Source organism: Athene cunicularia (assembly GCF_003259725.1).
Source record: "Athene cunicularia isolate RWA chromosome 1 unlocalized genomic scaffold, athCun1 chr1_part2, whole genome shotgun sequence".
Classification (NCBI taxonomy): Eukaryota; Metazoa; Chordata; class Aves; order Strigiformes; family Strigidae; genus Athene; species Athene cunicularia.
Genome location: NW_020799092.1, coordinates 80,788,701 through 80,808,319, shown reverse-complemented (window position 1 = coordinate 80,808,319; position 19,619 = coordinate 80,788,701). Strand labels below are relative to the sequence as shown.

Below are 19,619 nucleotides of genomic sequence, written 5' to 3'. Positions count from 1 at the left end.
AAAAAAAAATCCCACCCTTGCTTTCAACATCCTTTGGGAGGGCTCAGAAAAGCTCCTTGGTCCCTTTTGTGGGGGGTGTCAGTATGGTTTTCCCAATGTTTAATTAATGTGTTTTTAACGCCCTGTTGTTGAAATGTTATTAAAATGTCTCGTTTTGCTCAAAAAAAAAAAAAAAGAAGGGAATAGGGAGAATCTGTGACTGATTCAACAGCACTGGAGCAGAAACATCTCCGGTCCCCCACGGTGGGTGATGCTGGGGGGGATTCATGAGCTGCTTTTCGCCTAAAAAGTATAAATTTAGAGAAAAACTGTGTCCGGGTGAAGCAGAATTGTGAAGAAAAGGGGAGAGTTGGGGGGAGTATGGTTGAGCCCCTGGGTTTGGGTGGTGCTGGAGCCCTCAGTGACTTTTTTGTTGGCAAGGCTGGAGGGAAATAAATATACAGAAAGGTGGTGGAAGATTGTTTGCCAGTGGTGGAGATGGGATCAGCTGCTACAGTTTGGATCCAGGAGATCCCCCCATGTCCCAGCCTGAGGGATCCCCCACACCCCATCCTGCAGGAATTTTTTGTGTCCCGCTCTAGGTGATCCCCACGGCTCACCCTAAATAAACTCCCAGCTCCCACCCCAGGGGATCCCCCATGGTCCATTCTAAGTGGTCCCATCATCTGCCACCCATGTGATGTCCTCTTGGAGCCCATCTTAGATGATCTCCCAGATCCCATCCTAGATGATCCCCAGGTCCAATTGCTTGGAAGACCCTCCAAACCCCATCCTAAGTCCCAGGTAACCCCCTCCCAGGTCCCATCTTAGACGATCCCCCAGGTCTTATCCCAAGGGATCTCCCAGCACTCAGAGATAACCCCCCAAGCCTCCATCATAGATGGTCCCACATGTCCCATCCCAGGTGCCCTCCTCCAGATCCCCTCTTAGCTGATCCCCCAGGTCTTATCCCAAGGGAATCCTCAGGTCCTAGCCCAGGTGATCCCCCAGGACCCATCCCAGGTGACCCCTAACCCAGGTCCCACACTAGATGATCCCCCAGGACCCATCCCAGGTGACCTCTACCCCACGTCCCATCCTGTGATCTCCATCCCCAGGTGCTGGAGACCGCCCTGACCAGGTTTTGGGGTGCAAATGGCTGCTCTCTCCCTTACCACCCCATGCCTCCACTTCCCACCCTGCACGGACCCCTCCCAACCTCCCAGGCACCGAGTGCATCAGCCGGACCCACTCAATTAATTCAATCATTAACCAACGCCCAATCCAAACCGCCCTGTGAGTCACGTTTCTGCCCAGCGTGGCGGGAGGCAGCGTGTGAGTGCTGGGCTGGATCCTGCACACCCCGTCAGCTCCTTCCTCTCCGGCGGGGCAATTTGGGCCTGGAAAGCTGGATTTGGGAAGCAAAAACCCCCTCCCTCAGCAATGCTGAAGCAAATAGGACCCTCCCGTCTGTCTGTGTGTCCACCCCGAGCAACGCCAGCAGAAATGTTCCCGTCACGCTCCCAAGCATTAAACTGGGGGAGAAACGGGCAAATATCTCAAATAAAAACTTTCTTCTCCAAGGCTGGGGCTGCAGGGCCGGCATTTCTGGCCGGGGTCCAGCCTCCCGTTAAAGACAGTTGTTAAGAAAAACCAGCTCAGGATAAGTGGTGTGAAAAAATACTCTGGTAATTAAACAACCCGAGAATAGAAGGAGAAAAGGTCAAGCCTAAAAATACAGGGTATGGTTTTGTGCTGAAACGTGGCATTAATAAATAATCGTGTTTTCGGGAAGTTCTAATTTTAGCGGCTCGGGTACAATAGCCTTGTGTGACCCCTTCGTTTGTCTTAATCTTGATGGGTTTGGATTTGGGTTTTTGGTTGTTTTTTGGTTTTTTTTTTTTTTTTTTTTCTGAGCTTCTCCCTGCTCTTGTCCCCTGCAGAGCTGCAGGCAGGTTGGGTGCGCGAGCGAGCCGGCAGCGCGCGGTGAAGGCGCTGGGTGCTGGGCTGGGGGCCATTGCCTGGGGTGGAGTGAGCGTGGGTGTGCTCGGCCCTGCCGGCTGGCATGCAGGCACCCGCCTGGTTTTCCCAGTGTCGGGAAAACAACCGGGATTGCCAAAGATCCCAGCCCCAGATATGGGCTGGAGGTGGGGGGTGAAACCCTTGGGGTGGCTTGAACATCCCCGGAGCTGCGACGTTCGCTCGCAAAACAGCTCTGCCGCGCTCACGCCGACTCTGCGTTTGCTCGTTAGTGACTGAGCATTAATTTTCTTGTGAAAATTAGAATTAATTTTCCTTTAAACCCCTCTGCAGAGGGAATCACCCCAGCCAGAGGTGGGTTGCAGTGGGGCTGCTGCTGCTGCAATTGAGTTTCACCCTCTTTGTGGGGAAACTGAGTCACGAGGAGCGTGACGGGGTGGATTACGGCCAGGAAAGGTGAATCCTGCTCCACTTATCTTTGGGATGGGGATTAAGGCTGAATCCAGCTGGCAACTCCCCTCTTAGCTCGGGGGTGAGAAACGGGCCTCCAGCACCCTGGGGGTGCAGATGGCAGACCCCAAAAGCGATGGGGCTTTGGGGTGGGGATGGCCACAACCCTGGGGGCTGCGGCTGGAGGGTGCCCAGCACCCACAAGGGGAATTTTTCCAGTTTGCAGGGAAGAAAAATGGGAGGAAAGAGGATGAGGGTGATGTGGGGCTGGGATGCACTAATGTTGGTGATTTGGGGGGGGTGGTTTTTAGTAGAGACCCCAAAGAGAAGCTGAAGGAAGCACTGGCAGCCATGGGGGGACATTTCTTTATTGGACTTGGCATGGTGCCGGGGGACGCGTGGTGGCCACTGGCACCTCTACGGACACGAGAGTTGCCTCTCGTGGGAGGGCAGCTGAGATTTACCCCCCCCATGTCCATCTGCACCCCAAGCCCCATCCTGCCAGGTGGGATGCCCGCATCCGATGCAGACGCTGGCTGGTGATGCTCTGACTGGGATAAAAGAGGATTTTTCCAGCCTGGGATGGTGGATAGAAGGCGGTAGGGGATGGAGGGGCTGGGGGACCAACACGACCTCTGTTCCCTATGAAGAAATTAAGGAAAAAAATTAAAAAAAAAAATCACCATGACTGTAGATTTTTCCAACCTCCAGCAAGAGTTTCAGGGCAGGAGGTGGTCGGGGTGGCGGAGATACAAGATTTGGGGTGGCTGTTGAAAGGGGTGGGGTGGACCCCCCGGTCCAGGACTTTCCATGGGTGCTGGATTGGGCGCAAACCCGCATCCCAGCGAGTTACCTGTGGGATGGGGTTGGAAGTGAGTGGTGGTGGTGGGGGGCTCACTTCTCCGTCATCATCCTCACGAACTCCTCATAGTTGACCTGCCCGTCGTTGTTGCAGTCGGCCTCCTTGATCATCTCATCCACCTCCTCGTCTGTCAACTTCTCGCCCAGGTTGGTCATGACGTGCCGCAGCTCCGCCGCGCTGATGTAGCCGTTGCCGTCCTTATCGAAGACGCGGAAAGCCTCGCGGATCTCCTCCTCGCTGTCCGTGTCCCTCATCTTCCTCGCCATCAGCGAGAGGAACTCGGGGAAGTCGATGGTGCCGCTGCCGTCGGCATCCACCTCCCCCACCATGTCCTGCAGCTCCGCTTCAGTGGGGTTTTGCCCCAGCGAGCGCATGACGGTGCCCAACTCCTTCGTGGTGATGCAACCGTCTCCATCCCGGTCAAAAAGGGAAAAAGCCTCCTTAAACTCAGCGATCTTCTCCTCCGACAGCCGCTCGGCCATGGCGCTCCCCGCTCGCACGCTACTCTGCCCCGGCACGCCGCGGCGCCGGTGGGGAGGTGCACGTGGGGCCTCCTCCCTCCAACCTGCCTCTCCCCGGAGGAGGAGGAGGAGGAGGAGGAGGAGGAGGAATCAGGAGCTGGAGCATGTGGGAGAGGCCGAGCCATGGAGCAGGAATGATTCAGCTGGACCCTGGCGGAGCAGGCAGGGGAGTTTCGGGGTGCTGGAGAAGAAGGGTGACCACCAGCCCCCTTGGGCCACCCTGGCTGCGGTCCCGCTTGCCCCACCGGTAGCATTTTGTGGGACAGGCTCCTAACGAATGCCCTTAATTAAGGGATTTGTGCTGTGGCTTGCAGCAGAGTGGTGGTTTCGGGGAGAGGCAGGCGGAAGGGGGGTGACACACACTATTTCTGGTTATTTTAAGGCAATTTGGGTGGGGTTTGGAGTTGTGCAAAGGCCTCCAGCACTGCGTTGGGGGGGTTGAGAGGGCCCCCACCGCCCCCCAACCCCCCCAGTCTCCCCAGCCCCAGGGCCACCACCACGATGCTGGCAGTGGGTCAAACCTGCCGAGGGAGGGTCCCTTTGTGCAGGTCCAGGCAGAGCCCGGCTGCCCGGGGCCGATGTGCTCTGCGCTGACGGAGACCTGAGTCAGCCGTGACGCCTCTTCCGGGCTCCCTGAGAACGGCCCCACGGCCCCCGGGGCTGCTGACGTGGTGGTGCATCAGGTGAGCAGTCAGGAGTCCTGCCCTGGTTAGTCAGGGGTTAATCCCGGGGCTGAGTGCGGGTTAACCACATTGTAATGGCCTGCTTTCATTTTTACTCATCTCCTACAGCCGGGAGTACATGAGAGTTCAGAGACAAATGATGACGAGGGCTATTTCTCTGTCCAACTGTCCATCCATCTGTTCTCACAACCTTCCATCCAGCTCTCCACTCATTTATCTGTCCGCCCATCCACCCAACCATCCGTCTGTGAGTCCATCCGTGCACCCAACCACATTATCATCTGTCCATCCACCCATACAGCCAGTTGCCCGCCCATCCATCCATCCATCCATCATCCATCCATCCATCCATCCATCCATCCATCCATCCATCATCCATCCATCCATCCATCCACCTACCTGTCCCTCCAACCATCCATCCCTCTTCCCTACGTGCCCATAACAGCCAAGCCACCTCCACCAGCTGGGCCAAGGAGCGAATGGACCAGACGATCAGGCACAAGCAAAAGAGAGTTTGACTTTCTTGGCTACAAGAAAATCCTGCCAGTTCGCCCCAGTATAACCCAGTGAGGAATGAGGGCCGTGGAATTTGCAGGAAGGCCAGAAACCAGAAGCCAGTTCATGGGACAGTTGAGGAACACGTGGGAAATGGGGCCTCCAGGTGGGACAAAGTCTGGGAGGGGATCATTGTCTGGAGGAAAATCTCATCTGGAAAAAACTCTGGGCACGTAAAACACCAGCCGAGCGGTGGCGGGAACCTGTCTGGCGAGAGGCACAGCACTACTCGCCCCGGGAGCGCGTTTCGGGGAGGGGAGGTCCTGGCAGCTCCTCTTGGGCAACAAGCTGCTCACTAATTGCCTGTCTAATTGCCCACGCTTGCTGTTCTGCTCCAGATTTAATAAGATTGAATCAAAATTGCTGTGAGAGAGCCCTGGGCAGCCAAGCAAGGAGCCAAGAGGAGGGGGAGCTGGCTGGAACCCAGCTGGGAGAAGCAAACACCAACAGATAACTGCGTGTTTCCAAAGCCCGGGAGGTTTAAGGTGTTTGTTCAAGCGATGGGGGGAGGTGTTTGAGCCCCAAAACGAGGGTGGGCTGGGTGGGGGAGGACCCTGGGTCACTTTGCTAAGGATGAAGGGGTTGCTCTGTCCTGGGTGTCCCTTGGTGCTGAGCGAAGCTGGGAGCTGCTGGGGGTTTTGTTTGCCCATCACTCTCCAACGCCAGCACCCATTGTGAGCACCCATCACCTTCCCATCACCAGCACCCATCGCCTCTCCATCAACAGCACCCATCACATCCCCAGCACCAGCATCCATCACATCCCCAGCACCAGCACCCATGACCTCTCCATCACCAGCACCCATCACCTCCATCGTCAGCACCCATGACTCCCCCATCACCAGCACCCATCACCTCATCACCTCCCCATCACCAGCACCCATCACCTCCCTCACCAGCACCCATGACCTCCCCATCACCAGCACCCACTGTCAGCACCCATCACCATCCCATTACCTCCTCGTCACCCCCAGCACCCATTGCCTCTCACGTTTACAGCAGTCTTTGGGAGAAGGTCAAGCCAGCCCTTGATTTAGACTGTGCTTAACTCCACCCTCATTAGCACGGCAGGATAATTAACCCAATAAAACTTCCTACTGGCCCATAAAACCCCCCGGTTTAGGGTCGAGTCTAATTTATGGCATCCGAGATGATCTGGGGAGGGGGGGAGATGGGACAGGGGGGAGGCCACCGCGGGGGAGGCAGGAGCGTGCAGCTGCCAGGGATTTTGGCAGCCGATTGCCCTGGGATGTCTCCAGCTGGAGCTGGAGGGGGCTGATACGTTGAGGAAGGCGGGTGCAGGCGGCCAACGTTAAAGCCTCACACTGAGTTTTGCGGGCGGCTTCGCCCCGCTCAACCTCCGCCTCTGGCTTTGAGCCTGATCCAGGTAACGGCTTAAAAAAACCCAACCCAGACCAGATGGTTAAAAGCACCCAGTTGGATTATCCCGAGCGAAACGCCAGCCCAGATGTGCGCAGATGTGTGCAGTGATGTCTGGGTTTGCATTTGCAGACGAGGCGGTGGAGCTGGGGAGGGGGAAGATGATGAATTTGTGGAAAAAAAAAAGAAAGTTTGGGAGGCGAAGAGGGAAACCGCTCCGACACGGAAACCTCTGCGGGGCCACGGCCCTGCCTGTGTCTGGGAGGATGGGGAGGAACCTCCGCAAAGCCTGGCATAAATCACATCGGGGTTTCATGTGGAAAACGGGATTTTGGAGAGGCTGAGCTTAGACAGGATCCCGCGATGGCTGTGGGGGGCTCCAGGGGTTGCCAGCTGCCGGGCGTAAAATTTTGTGGTTTATTTAAGATGTTGTTTTAACGGCGTTTTCTAAAGCAGAGGGTGAACTGGAGGGTCTGTAAGGCAGCTCCTAAAGTCAAGCTTTTCTAGCCCAAACAAAGGGTCCTGCTTTTGGGCCTCCCAGATGTCACCGTGGTGGAGGAGGGAGGGATCGGGGTGCTGAGGAGATGCTGGGGACATGCCCCACCCCGACCCCGACTCCAGGAAGGTCTCACCTATAAACCAGGGCAGGTGCTTGGCTCCGCACGCAGCACCCGACCCGGGAGGATCCCCAGAGGTAAATACAGGGAGCTGCTTGCCAAAGGCGGGGGTGGCACGGCCACCTTCCCTTTCGCTGGCCACGATGGGGACATCACTACGGCAAGGATGGTCTGCCCTTGGGATTTCACCCCGAGGTCCCCCTACCCTGCGCGTGGGAAGGGGGGGGTCTGGGCTCAGCTTTAGCAGCTCAGGCAAGGAGAGGGCAGGACACGAGGGAGTTGAGCACGGGAGGAAACCAGAAAAACCCGGCTTGTTTAGTCTAGCAAAGCCGGGCCTGAGGAGTCAGCCGGCTGCGGTCTGTGCATTCCTGGAGCAGGGATAGGAACCACCGGGAGTTGGCGGGGGAGGGAATTACTTTTAAAGTGAAATGAAATTCTTGGCTCATTTGCTGTTGGCAATAGGACGACCAGACAGAGGTTTGGGCTCGGCCTGACACGGGGAGGAGAAGCAGGCGCTCTGCAGGATTTCCTCTGTGTTGAGGACGAGCCATGGTGCTGCGGCAGCTTAATGTCTTTTGCCATTTAAAAAAAAAAAAAAAAAAAAAAAAAAAAAATGCTCCAGCTCAAAACTCAGCTTTCTGGGGCAAAGCTCAGCTCTAAACCCTGTCCCTGCGAGGAGAGCTGTGTCTTCCCTCCCCAGCAGGACCCTGGGGCTGCTTCTGAAGGTTGATCTAAGGAGAGGATTTTGAATTATTTGCTAAACGGGGACCGTTTAGGAAGGCTGCAGGAGGGCAGGGATTAACGCCACTGCTCCCTTCTCCCCCTAGAAACGAGGAGAGCAATTCAAGTGCCGGGGTGAGTCAGGCAGCTGCACCCCACTTTACAGGCAGGATGGCAGCACAGAGCTGTAAACCACCAGCCCGGGTCCTGCCGGGGCGCAGCAGCGCAAGGAGGAACCTGGACAGTAAAAAAGGGGTTTGGATAAATGCGGGGCCAAGAGGAGCGCGGGAAGGCGCTTATCTCCCCCCGAGGAGGGACTCGGACGCGGCAGGCAAGAGGCTGTCAGGAATTTAATTGTACTTGGCACTGAAAACTATACAACACATTTACAGAGAACCATCCGCTTGTGTCTATGTACACCCTCTTTCCCTTCCCAACGTTACCGGCCACACGTCAGGCAACGACCTTTTGCAGGGGAGTCGTGGCTCCTCGAGCGGAGATTTCAGGTAACGCTCAAGGCCGGGCTCACGGTCCTCGTCCTTCCCCTGGACAGGAACAACCTGTTGGCCACACTCAAGGCCGTCACCACTTCGCAGTGCAGTTACAGCGCCAGTGTCTCTCAGCCGAATCTTTGGACCGCTAGAACGTGGCAGCGTCGCCGTCAGGAGTATATACAACCACTGCTCTCCTCTGTCCTTACACCTCTTCAGCTGCAAACGTGTCCTTTGCTCTAACTCTCTACAACATGCAATAAACCCTTGGTCGCCTCCAGTCCCGCCTCCCCACGGAAGGCGTTTCATTTCCAAAAGGCAACACGAACAAGAAAAATCTACCTTCACTCCCTGCTATTCCCCTCTAGCTGCTGCTCTTCTTCCCTCCCCAAAACCCTTTTTACAACGTGCCTAAAACCTTCCTAAACCCCGCTGCAATGCAGTTCTCTTTCAGGAGTCCGGAGCGCACACAAGCCGTTGATGTGGCTAAGGGACGTGAGAAACGGTCCGTGCATGCCTCGGAGCGAGGAAAAAAGGAAAATTCCTCAAAAATTCCTCGAAAGGAAATGCCAAGTCTGAACAAGGACAAAATACAAAAGTAAAAAAAAAAAAAAAAAAAAAAAAAAAAAAAAAAAAAAAAAAAAAGAACCCCAAACAAACTCAAAACAAAACAACTAATAAAAAAAATTAAATATCTGGCAGATTACAAGAGTGAAAATGAGGAATGTACAAAGGACACACTAAGATGAAATATTCCAGTAGGTAAATTGAGAACCTGTTGAACCTGGGGTCTGATTTTTTTTTGGTTTTGTTTTTGGTTTTTGTTTGTTTGTGGTTTTTTTTTCCCCTTTAACATGAAAAGTTGCATGGATTATGAAAACCACACACTGCAAACGTGCTGTACAAGATAAGAAGAAAACGTGAATTCAGGTTTCGAGTCCACTTTAAAAGGCCCCATGCAAAGCGGGGTGCTGCCAGGCTCACGGTGACGCCCCCCCAACTTCTGCTTTAAGTTTCTTGTTTTCCAGCCTCAAAAACCACACGTGGAAATCTTTCTGAAACCAAAATTTGCTCTTGAAATTGGCTGTGAGCAGTCAAAAGCGTGAGGGCTTCTAAATCACTCACAGCATTAAAACCAGGTTTAAAGCGGCCAGGTTTGTCTAAACAGACTCCAGTTCAACAGTGTTAACTGTATACCAGTAGCTGCCATTACAACATAAAAAAAACAAATATTCTGTTCAGTAGAGTGACTCCAACCATGCTCACATTACAAGAAAAATGTACACGTTATTTATAAATAAACAGTCTTCTACCAGGGTGTTGCTGGGCTCCTCTTTACACTAAGGTTTCTTTTCGCTTCCCACTTAGCTGCTTCTCCCTCGTTTTCCTGAACCCTGATGATGTTCTGTGGGTTTTCAGGCCCTTGGCTTCCTCTGAGTCCAGGACAGAGCCGCACTCGGAGGTGCTTTCATCGAGCTCCATCTCGGTGATGCCAGACATGGCAGACTGCCTCTTCTGGGCTTTGATGTTGGGCGCGGAGGGGTTGTTCTCCTCCGACTCTTCGCTCAGCTCCGGCAGCTCCTTCAGCTCTGCGGCGGCAGCAGCCGGCTGGAAGGGAGCGATGGCCGTTCGGATGCAATTAACCCACTGCTGCTTGTGGAAGACATCGTTGGCCTGCAGCGTGTGGGACTGGCCCGGGGAGGGATCTTGGAAACGAACTCGGAAGATATTTTTAGCTGAAGACAAACATAGGAAAAAGCAGATCAGTTCCTGGTTCAATATTTAGAGAGATTCCATCGCTAGACAAGTGATTTGGACTGCCCTGCTCTGCTTCAGGAAAAGCTTTCAAAACCCTGCCAAAAAAATAACCAACCCAACCCAAACCCCACCACCCAGCAGAGATACGTCGAAACAGATGTTTTCTAATCTGAGCACCAACTGTAAAACACCATAAATAAGTTCACAGCCACCAAATCTAAACCCACAAAGCCCAGTAGTGACAGTCTAAAGGTGGACGTTAACACGTCAACCTCCATCCGTGAGGATTTACGGGTGGGTGTAATCTCTCCTCACCAGCAGATTCCCAGGCAGATGAACTGGTTCGGTTCGTACCTTTATCGGAATTGCCAAAAGCTCCTCGGAAGGATCCTCCCATTTTCACATCACCATCCTGCAGGTCTTCCAGGAGCAGCTCCTGGACAGGGATGGGCTGCCTGTACACTTGGTAGGCCTGACGCTCGTTGCGAGTGACCGGCCGGGTCAGAACCAGGATGTCTTGGAAGAGGAAGACGTAGAGTTTCTGAAAGGGAAAACAGATTTAAATATGAGCGAAACGTTGTACTTTGTATTCAAAGCAATCACACATCCTCGGGGATTATCTGAAGTTTCTGGGATTATTCTGCAGTTTCACCCACGTTAACTTTCTGACGGTTTCCTGTTACAGCAACGCTGGGCCCTGGCAGTGGTGGCACAGACCACGCTTATATCAACAGGTTTATTGTTTTAACAACCCTTCAAAAGTGAATTATGATTTGTAGCTGCCAAGAATATGATGATTAGAAGCAGTATCTTTATCGACAATACAAAACGCTTCATGTGTACAGAAGCATAATGGTAGAATTAAACAAAAAAAACCCCCCACCAACTAAAAAAATAAACAGAAAAAGATTTGATGTTTAAAACGAGGTTACTCCTGCAAGCCAGAACAAAAGGCAACAAAACCCTCGAGTAGAGCAGGGTCTTTCAGCACGGCTGCAGTGGGAGATAAACTTCGGGCAGTTCACCTCAAAGCCAAAGAGGCTTTTGCAGGAACACTTTTGTTTGGAAGAGCTGTGCTCCAGAGCTCATAATGGGGAATGTCAGAGCACCTGAAAGTAAACAGCCGGCAGGAAATCCCTTTTGATGGAGAGCTTGGGCACAGAGAGCACTTTCTATGGCAATTTTGTGCTAATTATTTTTCAGCTTCTGAAGGCCAATTGTAAAGCTGTCAGCAGGAAACTTTCCCTTACACCCTGCAATGCCGGCTGCCATCAGGTGCTTTCTCTTTTGCTTTTTAAGTTTAGCTAATTGTCTAAACTAACCCTAAGGATGGAAGGGCTCCTGGTCCTGCTGCAATGGACAAAGTTTTAACGACCTCTGAGGGGAGGTTTTCAAACTTGAGAATTAATTACCATGAACATGAGGGACTTACATGTCCGTTTTTATTCTTCAGCTCCCCGTGGCACAGTAAAGCTTTGCTGCCTTCAATCCTCGGGTCCTTTTGCTTCTCATCCAGGTACTCCAGCTTGTCAATGTAATACTGGCACTCCGATTCCCCCTTCTTCAGGTTGATGTCAGAGAGGACTCCTTGGATTATAGATATCTACAAACCAAACCAGTTACAAATGATTAAATAGTGGACTCTGCTTAGAGAGCTTCCCTTTAAGTACTACTTGAGAACTCCAGGTCATGGAATCCACACGGACCCATCTCTCACTTTGCTTTCGCAAAGGGTCACAGTCACAGATTTCTGTCCACCAAGAAAACCAGGCCACAGAATTGATGAGGGTTTAAGAAAGCTTTCTGGAGCCCCACAATGACATGGTTGTGTCAGAACAATGATCGTGAGATCATGATTACTTACGGCTTCTTCCAGAATCTGGATATCGGGGTGGTCTTTGGGAGTGTGCCTCAGGATCTCTTTCAGGAGCAGTGGGTATTTGACCAGCCGACTTCGAGGAATGTCCAAGAAGCTCCAAAGATCTAGTTTGCGGCTGAAAGGAGACTCAAGGCAGCGCTGGAGGAAATCTTGAACTCTCCGGTCCTGCTTCTTCTGATCCAGAAGTGCTTTGGCTGCCAGCTGATTGCTACAGTAACCTTTGTAGGCATGGAGTCGTGGTAACTGCAGGAGAACAGAACAATAATCAGGAGTTTAATTCCATGTAGGAAAAGCAAAGCACATGAACAGGTCAAACTCAGGAAGTCTTACATCCCTTACTGTGATACTTTGTCCAGTAAAAACCCCAAAGCTAAGAGACTATCTTGTCTATGTAGCTCGTCTTTTGTGAGGAGAACCAGGGCATCCTGCATGCAATGCCTCTGAAGTTCAGATGTTTGAGACTAACAGCAGTAAGACTATTGAAATCACATCAGCGAGGAACAGTCCAGAAGATACAGACATTTCTAACATAAATCAGCAAGTAATTGCAGTCACACTAGTGTAAGTCTCCGGGGTGAAATCGTGGCCCATTACGGCTGACAGAGTCCCATTGTTTTCAGTGTAGTCAGGATTTCCGTTTCAATCTTTCGCTCAAGGCCACAAAAGCCCACAGCTTTTCGGCTTCTAGCTTTAAGTGTTCTTTAAGCTCTTTTTTAGCCTGCTGTCTCCAAGTTATGTACTCACCCACTTCACAAGAATGGGCCCAATCTGCTCCACTGTTCCATCTGGTTTTGTTGCTTCTCCTAAACTTGCCAACAAGTCTGGAATTGAAATATAAAAATAGAAATTGCAACAATGGCCCAGTAAGCAGTTCTAACTTGCGAAAGCATAGAGATTAACTCTTAGTCAGCACACTATGTGAAAATGATCCAGCTGCTCTTACCTTCATGCAGAGGAATATAAGAATCCAAGTCCCCAAATATGTGGGTGAGTTCCTCCTCAGACATGATAGAGAGTTTCAGCATGGGATCATGATAGGCCTGTCAAAGAATGGCAAGTATTAAAATATATTCAAATCTCCCAAACCCAAAAGCTGACAATTTAAATATGACGGAATAGATCATGCGCAGAACAGATCAGAAGCCAACAGAAACAGTAACACTGACTTTGATGGGCAAAAGATTCACCTTGGTATGAAGGTATCAAGGCCTTCAAATGAAAAGGACTTTCCTGTCTGACCTGCTCCTGTCTGGGAGAGGGATTCCCCACCCAGCTCTGCAGGACTGCAAAGAGCAATCCTTTTTTGGCTGCGTTTGCTGCAGTCAAACCAGTACTGTAGGACTGCTCGTGTCAACTTTCCAAGCCAGCTTTCAAACTGTGGATTCTGGGCCTGATAAAGTCGTTATGTAACATTTGCAGGTGCAAAGAAACGTCATTATTAGCTGCAATATGATTACTGACTGCAAGAAAAAAAACCACTCACCTTTCTGGCAAGCTTCAGGTCTTCAATTAGGTCCTGCTCACCCCTGGACATTTCGTATATGGCCTGTGAGGAGGGGGATAAAGGACTGAGAGTCATTCTCAATCCCAGCCTTCCTCTGAAAGAGCCTTTCAGCTCACATAATGCACATCCTGTCTGGGCAGCCTGAATAGGCAGTTTTGCCATCTGAATCACTGTATGCCACCTGGGCATGACAACCTCAAGTAAATCTGCTGGCTTTCCCAGCTCCAAGAAAGCAACATTACTTACAACTGTGTGAAAGCTCTTGACGCTCACGCACAAGCCAAATTAAATATTAGCGCCTTTTAAATCACTGCTTTTACACAGGCAAGCACGAAAAAAAAAAAACAAAACCCAGAAAACCACAGAGGTCAAATCCCAGGCGTCTTTAGTCAGCTTCTGTGTTGTCACTAGAAGATTTGTCTAAGAACTACAGGAAAAAGGCAAGCCAAGGCCTTGCTATTTGGCTTTCAACCAATTGTCAAGAGCTTTAAGAGAAAGACAGCTGGCTTTACAAGGAACCCGACTTTGGGTTTGCTGCAAAGCAACCACCGTGGCTGGGTCTCGAATTTCAGAAATGCTGAGCACCCCCATGGAAAGAGTTTGGCATCTCTGAAGGGTCAAACTGGGGAGACAAACTCCCTAGTGACTCAAGAGAGAGAAGCCTACCTTTTCCCAGGCCTAAGGCAGAAATAAATCTAGCAGTTTAGAAATGAAGGTGCACAGGAAGATAAAGTCACCCATAGATGCTCACGACCCCCTTCCCTGCCAAGGAAACGGCCAAGCCAAGGTTTCGGCTGCCTTCCTCAGTGCTGCTGTTTAACAGAACCCTACCTCCTGGCGCTTAATTTCTTTGGTGCTCAGGGACTCTTTCATGTTGACATCTAACATCTCAGACCAAAGTACACTGTTTCTTCTTTTAGGAGGAGTAGGAGCAGCGGATCTGCTACATGACTTCTGGGCACAGCCAGGAGACTTGCTGTCACTGCGAAGGGCAAATGACTATAGGGATTGGAAAAAAAAAAAGAAGAAAAAGAAAAAAATTTAAAAAAATATGTAGAGTCCATTTGAGAAGTACAGAAGTATTATAGTATTACCCATACCACTCCCAATCCTTCATCCTCCTCTGTTGTACAGGGCAGGAAAACACACCCAGACACTTTTCCTCAGATAAAGGAACACTTTAATCAAGCTGCTGAGAGCCCAGAGACCGGCAAGCTTTTCCATGTGCCTCTCTCTCCCTGCACTGATCCAGCAGCAGCGCTCGGGAGGAGGATGGGCAGGTAAAGACTGGGTCTATTTCCAAGGTATGAGGAAGTAAATAAACTAGGATCATAATTCTACCTATAATGAGGCTAATCATGAGCCACTTGAACTTTGCTCTCGTGATTTGCAATCTTACTAAACCCCAGACATAGAAGTGCTCTTATCTGCACGAGTGGGGTAGAGAGATCCTTAGACACACTTCTCTCATGTTACTGAAGGCTGAACAGCAGGGTCAGTTCATGTTTAAGCACGTGTTCCAATGCATGTATCTCAAGTACTGGTACAGTTTATCAACTAATTCTCCCTATCTGAATCAGTCCGTTTTTTTTTTTTTTTTTACTGCTTAAACCCTCAATAACCTGGTTATCTAGCAAGCTACCTCTGAACTCCTGAACTCTTCATCCCCAAGCAAGCTTTCTGTCCTTGCATGAATTACTCAGTAGATTTCCAAGAGATGCCTTGAAATCCCAGTGCCTGTTTTGTCCCCATACAGCCAGTACCTTCTCCATAGCTCTAGATTTCCAGGACCAGAGGCTCTGCTTTTTTACCTGTATCGTCTGCCCAAAGCGCCGAACTGCACCATTTCTTACAGGAGAGATCAAGTTCGCCAGGGATGTGACCCGTGTTAAAGGCCGAACCCGCTTATTGCTTGGCTCCTGTAAATAAAGCAGAGAACAAATTGTACTGGCTGTGACTCCCACTTCATTTCTCAAGCTGCCCAGGCAAGTTTAAAAAGCACAAGCCCACTTAAGGAGTGGGAAACGCAAGAAAGAGAGTGTTTTGAAGTAGCCATTCATCCTAAATGGAAAGCAGAGGCTGTAAATATTTGTCTGAACTTTAAGGCTGCAATTAAACTGAAGAGACTGCCCAGAGTAAAAGAGGCAAGATAACACACACGTCAGTCAGAATTCAAAATAGGGCTCAAACAGGGACCGTTATGGTCTGAACATAAATAGACTGAATGATTCTCCTCTGCAAGGCAAGTGACTGTCATCTAAAGATGGAGCAGTGAGCCGCTTCTCCATTTTATCATGTCTGCCTTTGTAGAAAGAATGTGTTTTTCCATTTTAATTTTATTTTGGAGAGAAAAGTAGCGGTTGGAGCCCAGGACAGCCTCAGCAGCTATTCTAACAAATAGCAAATGACCACATGCTGAACATTCCTGCGAGGGACGAGCACACACACGAAGTGGATACAATTTAAAACCTCCAGTTTACAAAGCTTCCTCCCCATTCTGCTCCCCACCACCCCCCACGTGTCATCATAATTTTTCTTATACCTTGTTTAGATTTGAAAGATAGAGCTTCTGCTTTTCCACACCACTAATCCCTGCCGGGAGCCCAGAGCATTTTCAGTTCTGTCCTGATCGAAATGCTGCCAAGAAAGAGGAAACGCCCCACAGAAACCTCCTGCTGCTTAAGCTCAGATCGGTTTTTAAAATCATGCTGGCAACCCTACATATTTTACATCAAAAATATTGTGTTGTAAGCACTGTACAGGAAAGATGTGCACAATGGGATGCCAGGAAGAGATGGACTCCGAGTTTAAGGCTAGGAGGAAGGCTAGATGAGGTGCCCTGTTGCTTTTAAATGTCTGGCAGATGGTTGAAGGTGACTCATCATCACAAGGAAGTTTCTTAGTATGAAGTTCAGGGAGTTGAATAGGAGCAGCCTCTTTTTTTGAGTTCATCTCAGTAAAAATTTCACCAAAATTTTATTAGGCATTTTTTGTTGTCCCTCCTCTTAATTTTCAAAAGGCTAAAAGGCGAAGACTGCTTAGGACAAGCTCTCTGCTGCCTCTGTTTCCAGTCTGAGATCATAAGATACAGCACCCAAACCCTTTGCTTCTGTGGAGCAACAGAAGTGACAAATGCTGAAAACAAAAAAGGGGAATAGGAACACACAGAGCTGGATTCCAGTCATGAGACTGAGGAAGCATAAAAGCTACGTATGTAAGATCGGATTTCAGCAACATGACCCGAGGAGTGGCCCTCTGTCTGCCTACACGCGGTGTTAAGCAAGAGGAGGTTAGTTCACACTGAATTAAGCCTTCAAAGTTGCAGGGGGGGAAACATGAAAAGAAACAATTTATGAGTGATGCAGAACAGAAAGACCTCTTGGCACAGCACAAAGTGTGTTCAAAGCTGTGCTTGAAATGTTTGGGAAATCTCAGAACTGTGAGGGTAATACAGAAAATTGGGAAAAGCTATGAGAGAGTGTTCTCAACCTCGGGACCCCAACCCTCAGCTGGGTGTTGGTACAGCACCGGGAGCGCTCCAGTCGCTTCTTTCCTTTGCCAACTGTGAGCCTCAACTGCGCTCGAGACACAGCCTCTGAGGAAAAGGACTATGCAGAAGGCTGGAAAGTTAGTCTGGGCTCAAAAGAAGACAGAGAAACTTTAATTGATTACAGACACTTCCGAGTGGAGGAAAAGGATAGGTAACATACTTCTAGAAAACTATATATTGGTGTGCTAGAATAAAGGGACGCAAGCCAAGAGAAGCAGGAATGTATGGAGAAAATACACAGACATAAGCCACACACAGCTCTGCCAAGGCCAGTGATATAAATAGCATGGAAAAGAAAAACATGACACTGAAAATTAATAGCAAGGAACTTCAGTACTTTAGGACGCTTGTAGAGTCTTTCGCAGCTCGCTGTTAAAGGGTCAACTCTGCAGCTTTTCCAGACACAATGACACACTCTCTGTGCCGAGGGACATGTGTGAATGCCTTCCCAGCACATCTGTGCCAGGCTGGAGCGACACATGCACGCGTACCGGGTCTGGCAGAAGCATTCCTGCCTCTCCGTTTGGGACAGGCGGTACAAAGGGGCTCCCTGGAATTCTAAATCGCCCCTTTACTGAACAGCCGATACATAGTGAGACATGCAAAGAGGGGGCTGAAGTGAAAAGCAGAGTTCTGTGGAACAAGGAGGAGCCCGGCTCCCGAGAAACCCAGCTCTGCTCTGAGGAGGGAGGAATTTCACGCCGATTGGCACCACCAGAGCGTTTTCTGTACATGCGATGGGCTCCCCTGGGGTGTTCAGCCAACAGAAAAACTTCTGTACGCTATAAATTCAGCTTAGCAAAAGACTATTTCCCCTCTCAAAGAGAAACAAATCCCACTTTCTGTCCTGTGAGTGTTCTCAGACATGAATGGCTTGACTGCCAAAAAAAGCGCATCTGTTTCTTCTTCTCCTTCCAGCGATATCATTTGATCCAAGGCAGGGAAGGAAAAAAAAAAATTCCCTCTCCTTCAAAACCTCACCTTCTCTGAGATCTGCATTTCAGTTTGAGGTCATGTACTCCACTTACAGGCAAACTCAGATGCTGTGTAAGCTGAGACTCAGTGCAGTTCATACTGTGGATAACTTTGGCTCAGTAGTTTCTTTTATTTTAGTTCTGTACTTGCAAACAATGATTAGCCTGTCTCCACACGGTGTTACTTACAGAAGCCCAGATTAGAATAAACTCTGCAAAGTTTCTGTAACAAGCTGTTGGTTCTAAGTGCTACAGCACTAACAGATAATGGAAACCCCAGTGAGTCCAACAGCACTTCTGCTTCCATTCAGAATAATTTTTTTTTTTTTTTTTCCAGGAGACTCTTTATTAAATGTGAATATAAATATATCGTAAACATACACACAAAAGCTAAATCTGTATCTCCAGCTGGCAGGCAAGACTTCACACTAGTGGAATTTCTTCAAGTGCTTCTAACGCAGGTTAACGTTTCACATTGTGAAAGATTGCACCTTGCTGCTCGAAAGCCAGGTTCTACTTTTGAGCAAGGAACATTTTCCTCTAGCAGCATGCACGCCTATAACCTTTCCCCCCTATGCTAGGTAATAATTAGTGTTTTTTACAAGGATCACTTACTAGAGAGCAATGTCCTACGCGCCAGTCCCATACCAACGCATACAAACACGGTGACAAATCTGAAAACCACGCGCAACAAAACTTTTCCTATTAAGCCAAATAAGCAGAAAGGGATTTTAATCACCAGCTCGAATCATTCCTGCTAGAAATCGCCACCTGACTATCTTAAGATTCACGTGCAAGGAGCTTGCCGAATCTCCAGCTCCGTCGTGAGAACGGCTGCCTGCACTCAAACCGAACAACCGGGCTCCGCTTGACACATCGGGACGGAGACGACAACCCTCGCCTTTCTCAAATCTGGCCTCGCACTCCGCTGGTAACTCCAGCCGCTCCTGATAGCACCTCAGTACCTGGCACCGATGGGAGTGTTGGCTTAGGAGTCATTACTCAAACCCAGACGCGGTTTAACTTCACATACCCAGCTGTTATACCCTACAGAAAACACACGTTTTAAGAATTAGAGGTGATTTACTCTCCTTTAAGAGGTCTGGTTTCTGTTATTTCTCTCCCAACATCTGGTTTCCCTTTTGCACAATCAGATTGCCCAAGTTTGGCTGTTTTAAAACCAGGATTTTAAGAGGCTGGCGACTCACGCCGGAGCCCTCAAGCCCCAGAGCTAGTCTGGAGCCGCCTTTTTTTCTTTTCCACCTCATCTCACCGCTAATCTCGGCAATAAAACCCTGCCCAGGGCAGCCGATCCCTACCTGGCTGCTGAACTTTTGCCTCCCGTCGTAGCAGGAGGCATGCGAGCATCTACTAGTAATACAATTATTATCTACATAACAACAGACGATAAAAATAACAATACTTCCAAAAAAGACCCCAAGCCTCCAAACGCCAACCAACCCTCATGATTTTTTTTTTTTTTTCCGTTTATGCAGCAAACAAACGCCCTAATTAGGAAAAATCCTGTCAGTGGAAAGAGCGCACAGAGGAACGGGCATTTTTAACATGAAAATCGCGCTGGGAGGAGAGAGGGGTCAGGTGAGGCGCCGAGCTCGGTTTCGGCTTCCCGGTCCCGCTCCTCCAGAGGCTATGAAATATATTTTTTAGAAAAAAGGTGGTGGTTTTTTTGGTTGGGTTTTTTTTTTTTTTTTTTTT

The 19,619-nt window shown here is 49.8% G+C and overlaps 2 protein-coding genes across 2 annotated transcripts in view; both read right to left on the bottom strand.

The window, feature by feature from the left end:
• Nucleotides 1–2,767: 2,767 nt before the first annotated feature.
• LOC113489985 (calmodulin, striated muscle) lies at nt 2,768–4,283 on the bottom strand. The gene is made up of 2 exons (XM_026866096.1): nt 3,263–4,283; nt 2,768–3,051 (listed from the first exon to the last, which is right to left on the bottom strand). The coding sequence occupies exon 1, from the start codon at nt 3,751–3,753 to the stop codon at nt 3,304–3,306; it is 450 nt and encodes a 149-aa protein (XP_026721897.1). The 5' UTR covers nt 3,754–4,283; the 3' UTR covers nt 2,768–3,051; nt 3,263–3,303.
• A 4,819-nt stretch (nt 4,284–9,102) lies between these two features.
• The window catches only part of NET1 (neuroepithelial cell transforming 1), a 44,485-nt gene continuing 33,968 nt past the window's right edge, over nt 9,103–19,619 (bottom strand). The window contains exons 5-13 of the mRNA XM_026868024.1: nt 15,191–15,298; nt 14,211–14,378; nt 13,359–13,421; nt 12,819–12,915; nt 12,620–12,696; nt 11,861–12,118; nt 11,429–11,599; nt 10,351–10,537; nt 9,103–9,974 (exon numbers count right to left, since the gene is read on the bottom strand). Of these exons, the coding sequence (XP_026723825.1) occupies nt 9,574–9,974; nt 10,351–10,537; nt 11,429–11,599; nt 11,861–12,118; nt 12,620–12,696; nt 12,819–12,915; nt 13,359–13,421; nt 14,211–14,378; nt 15,191–15,298 (1,530 nt within the window). The 3' untranslated portion in view covers nt 9,103–9,573. The remainder of the gene's footprint in view (nt 9,975–10,350; nt 10,538–11,428; nt 11,600–11,860; nt 12,119–12,619; nt 12,697–12,818; nt 12,916–13,358; nt 13,422–14,210; nt 14,379–15,190; nt 15,299–19,619) is intronic.

What these genes read in the sequence shown, in the direction of transcription:
- LOC113489985 (XM_026866096.1), bottom strand. Translation starts at nt 3,753, where the DNA reads ATGGCCGAGCGGCTGTCGGAGGAGAAGATCGCTGAGTTTAAGGAGGCT.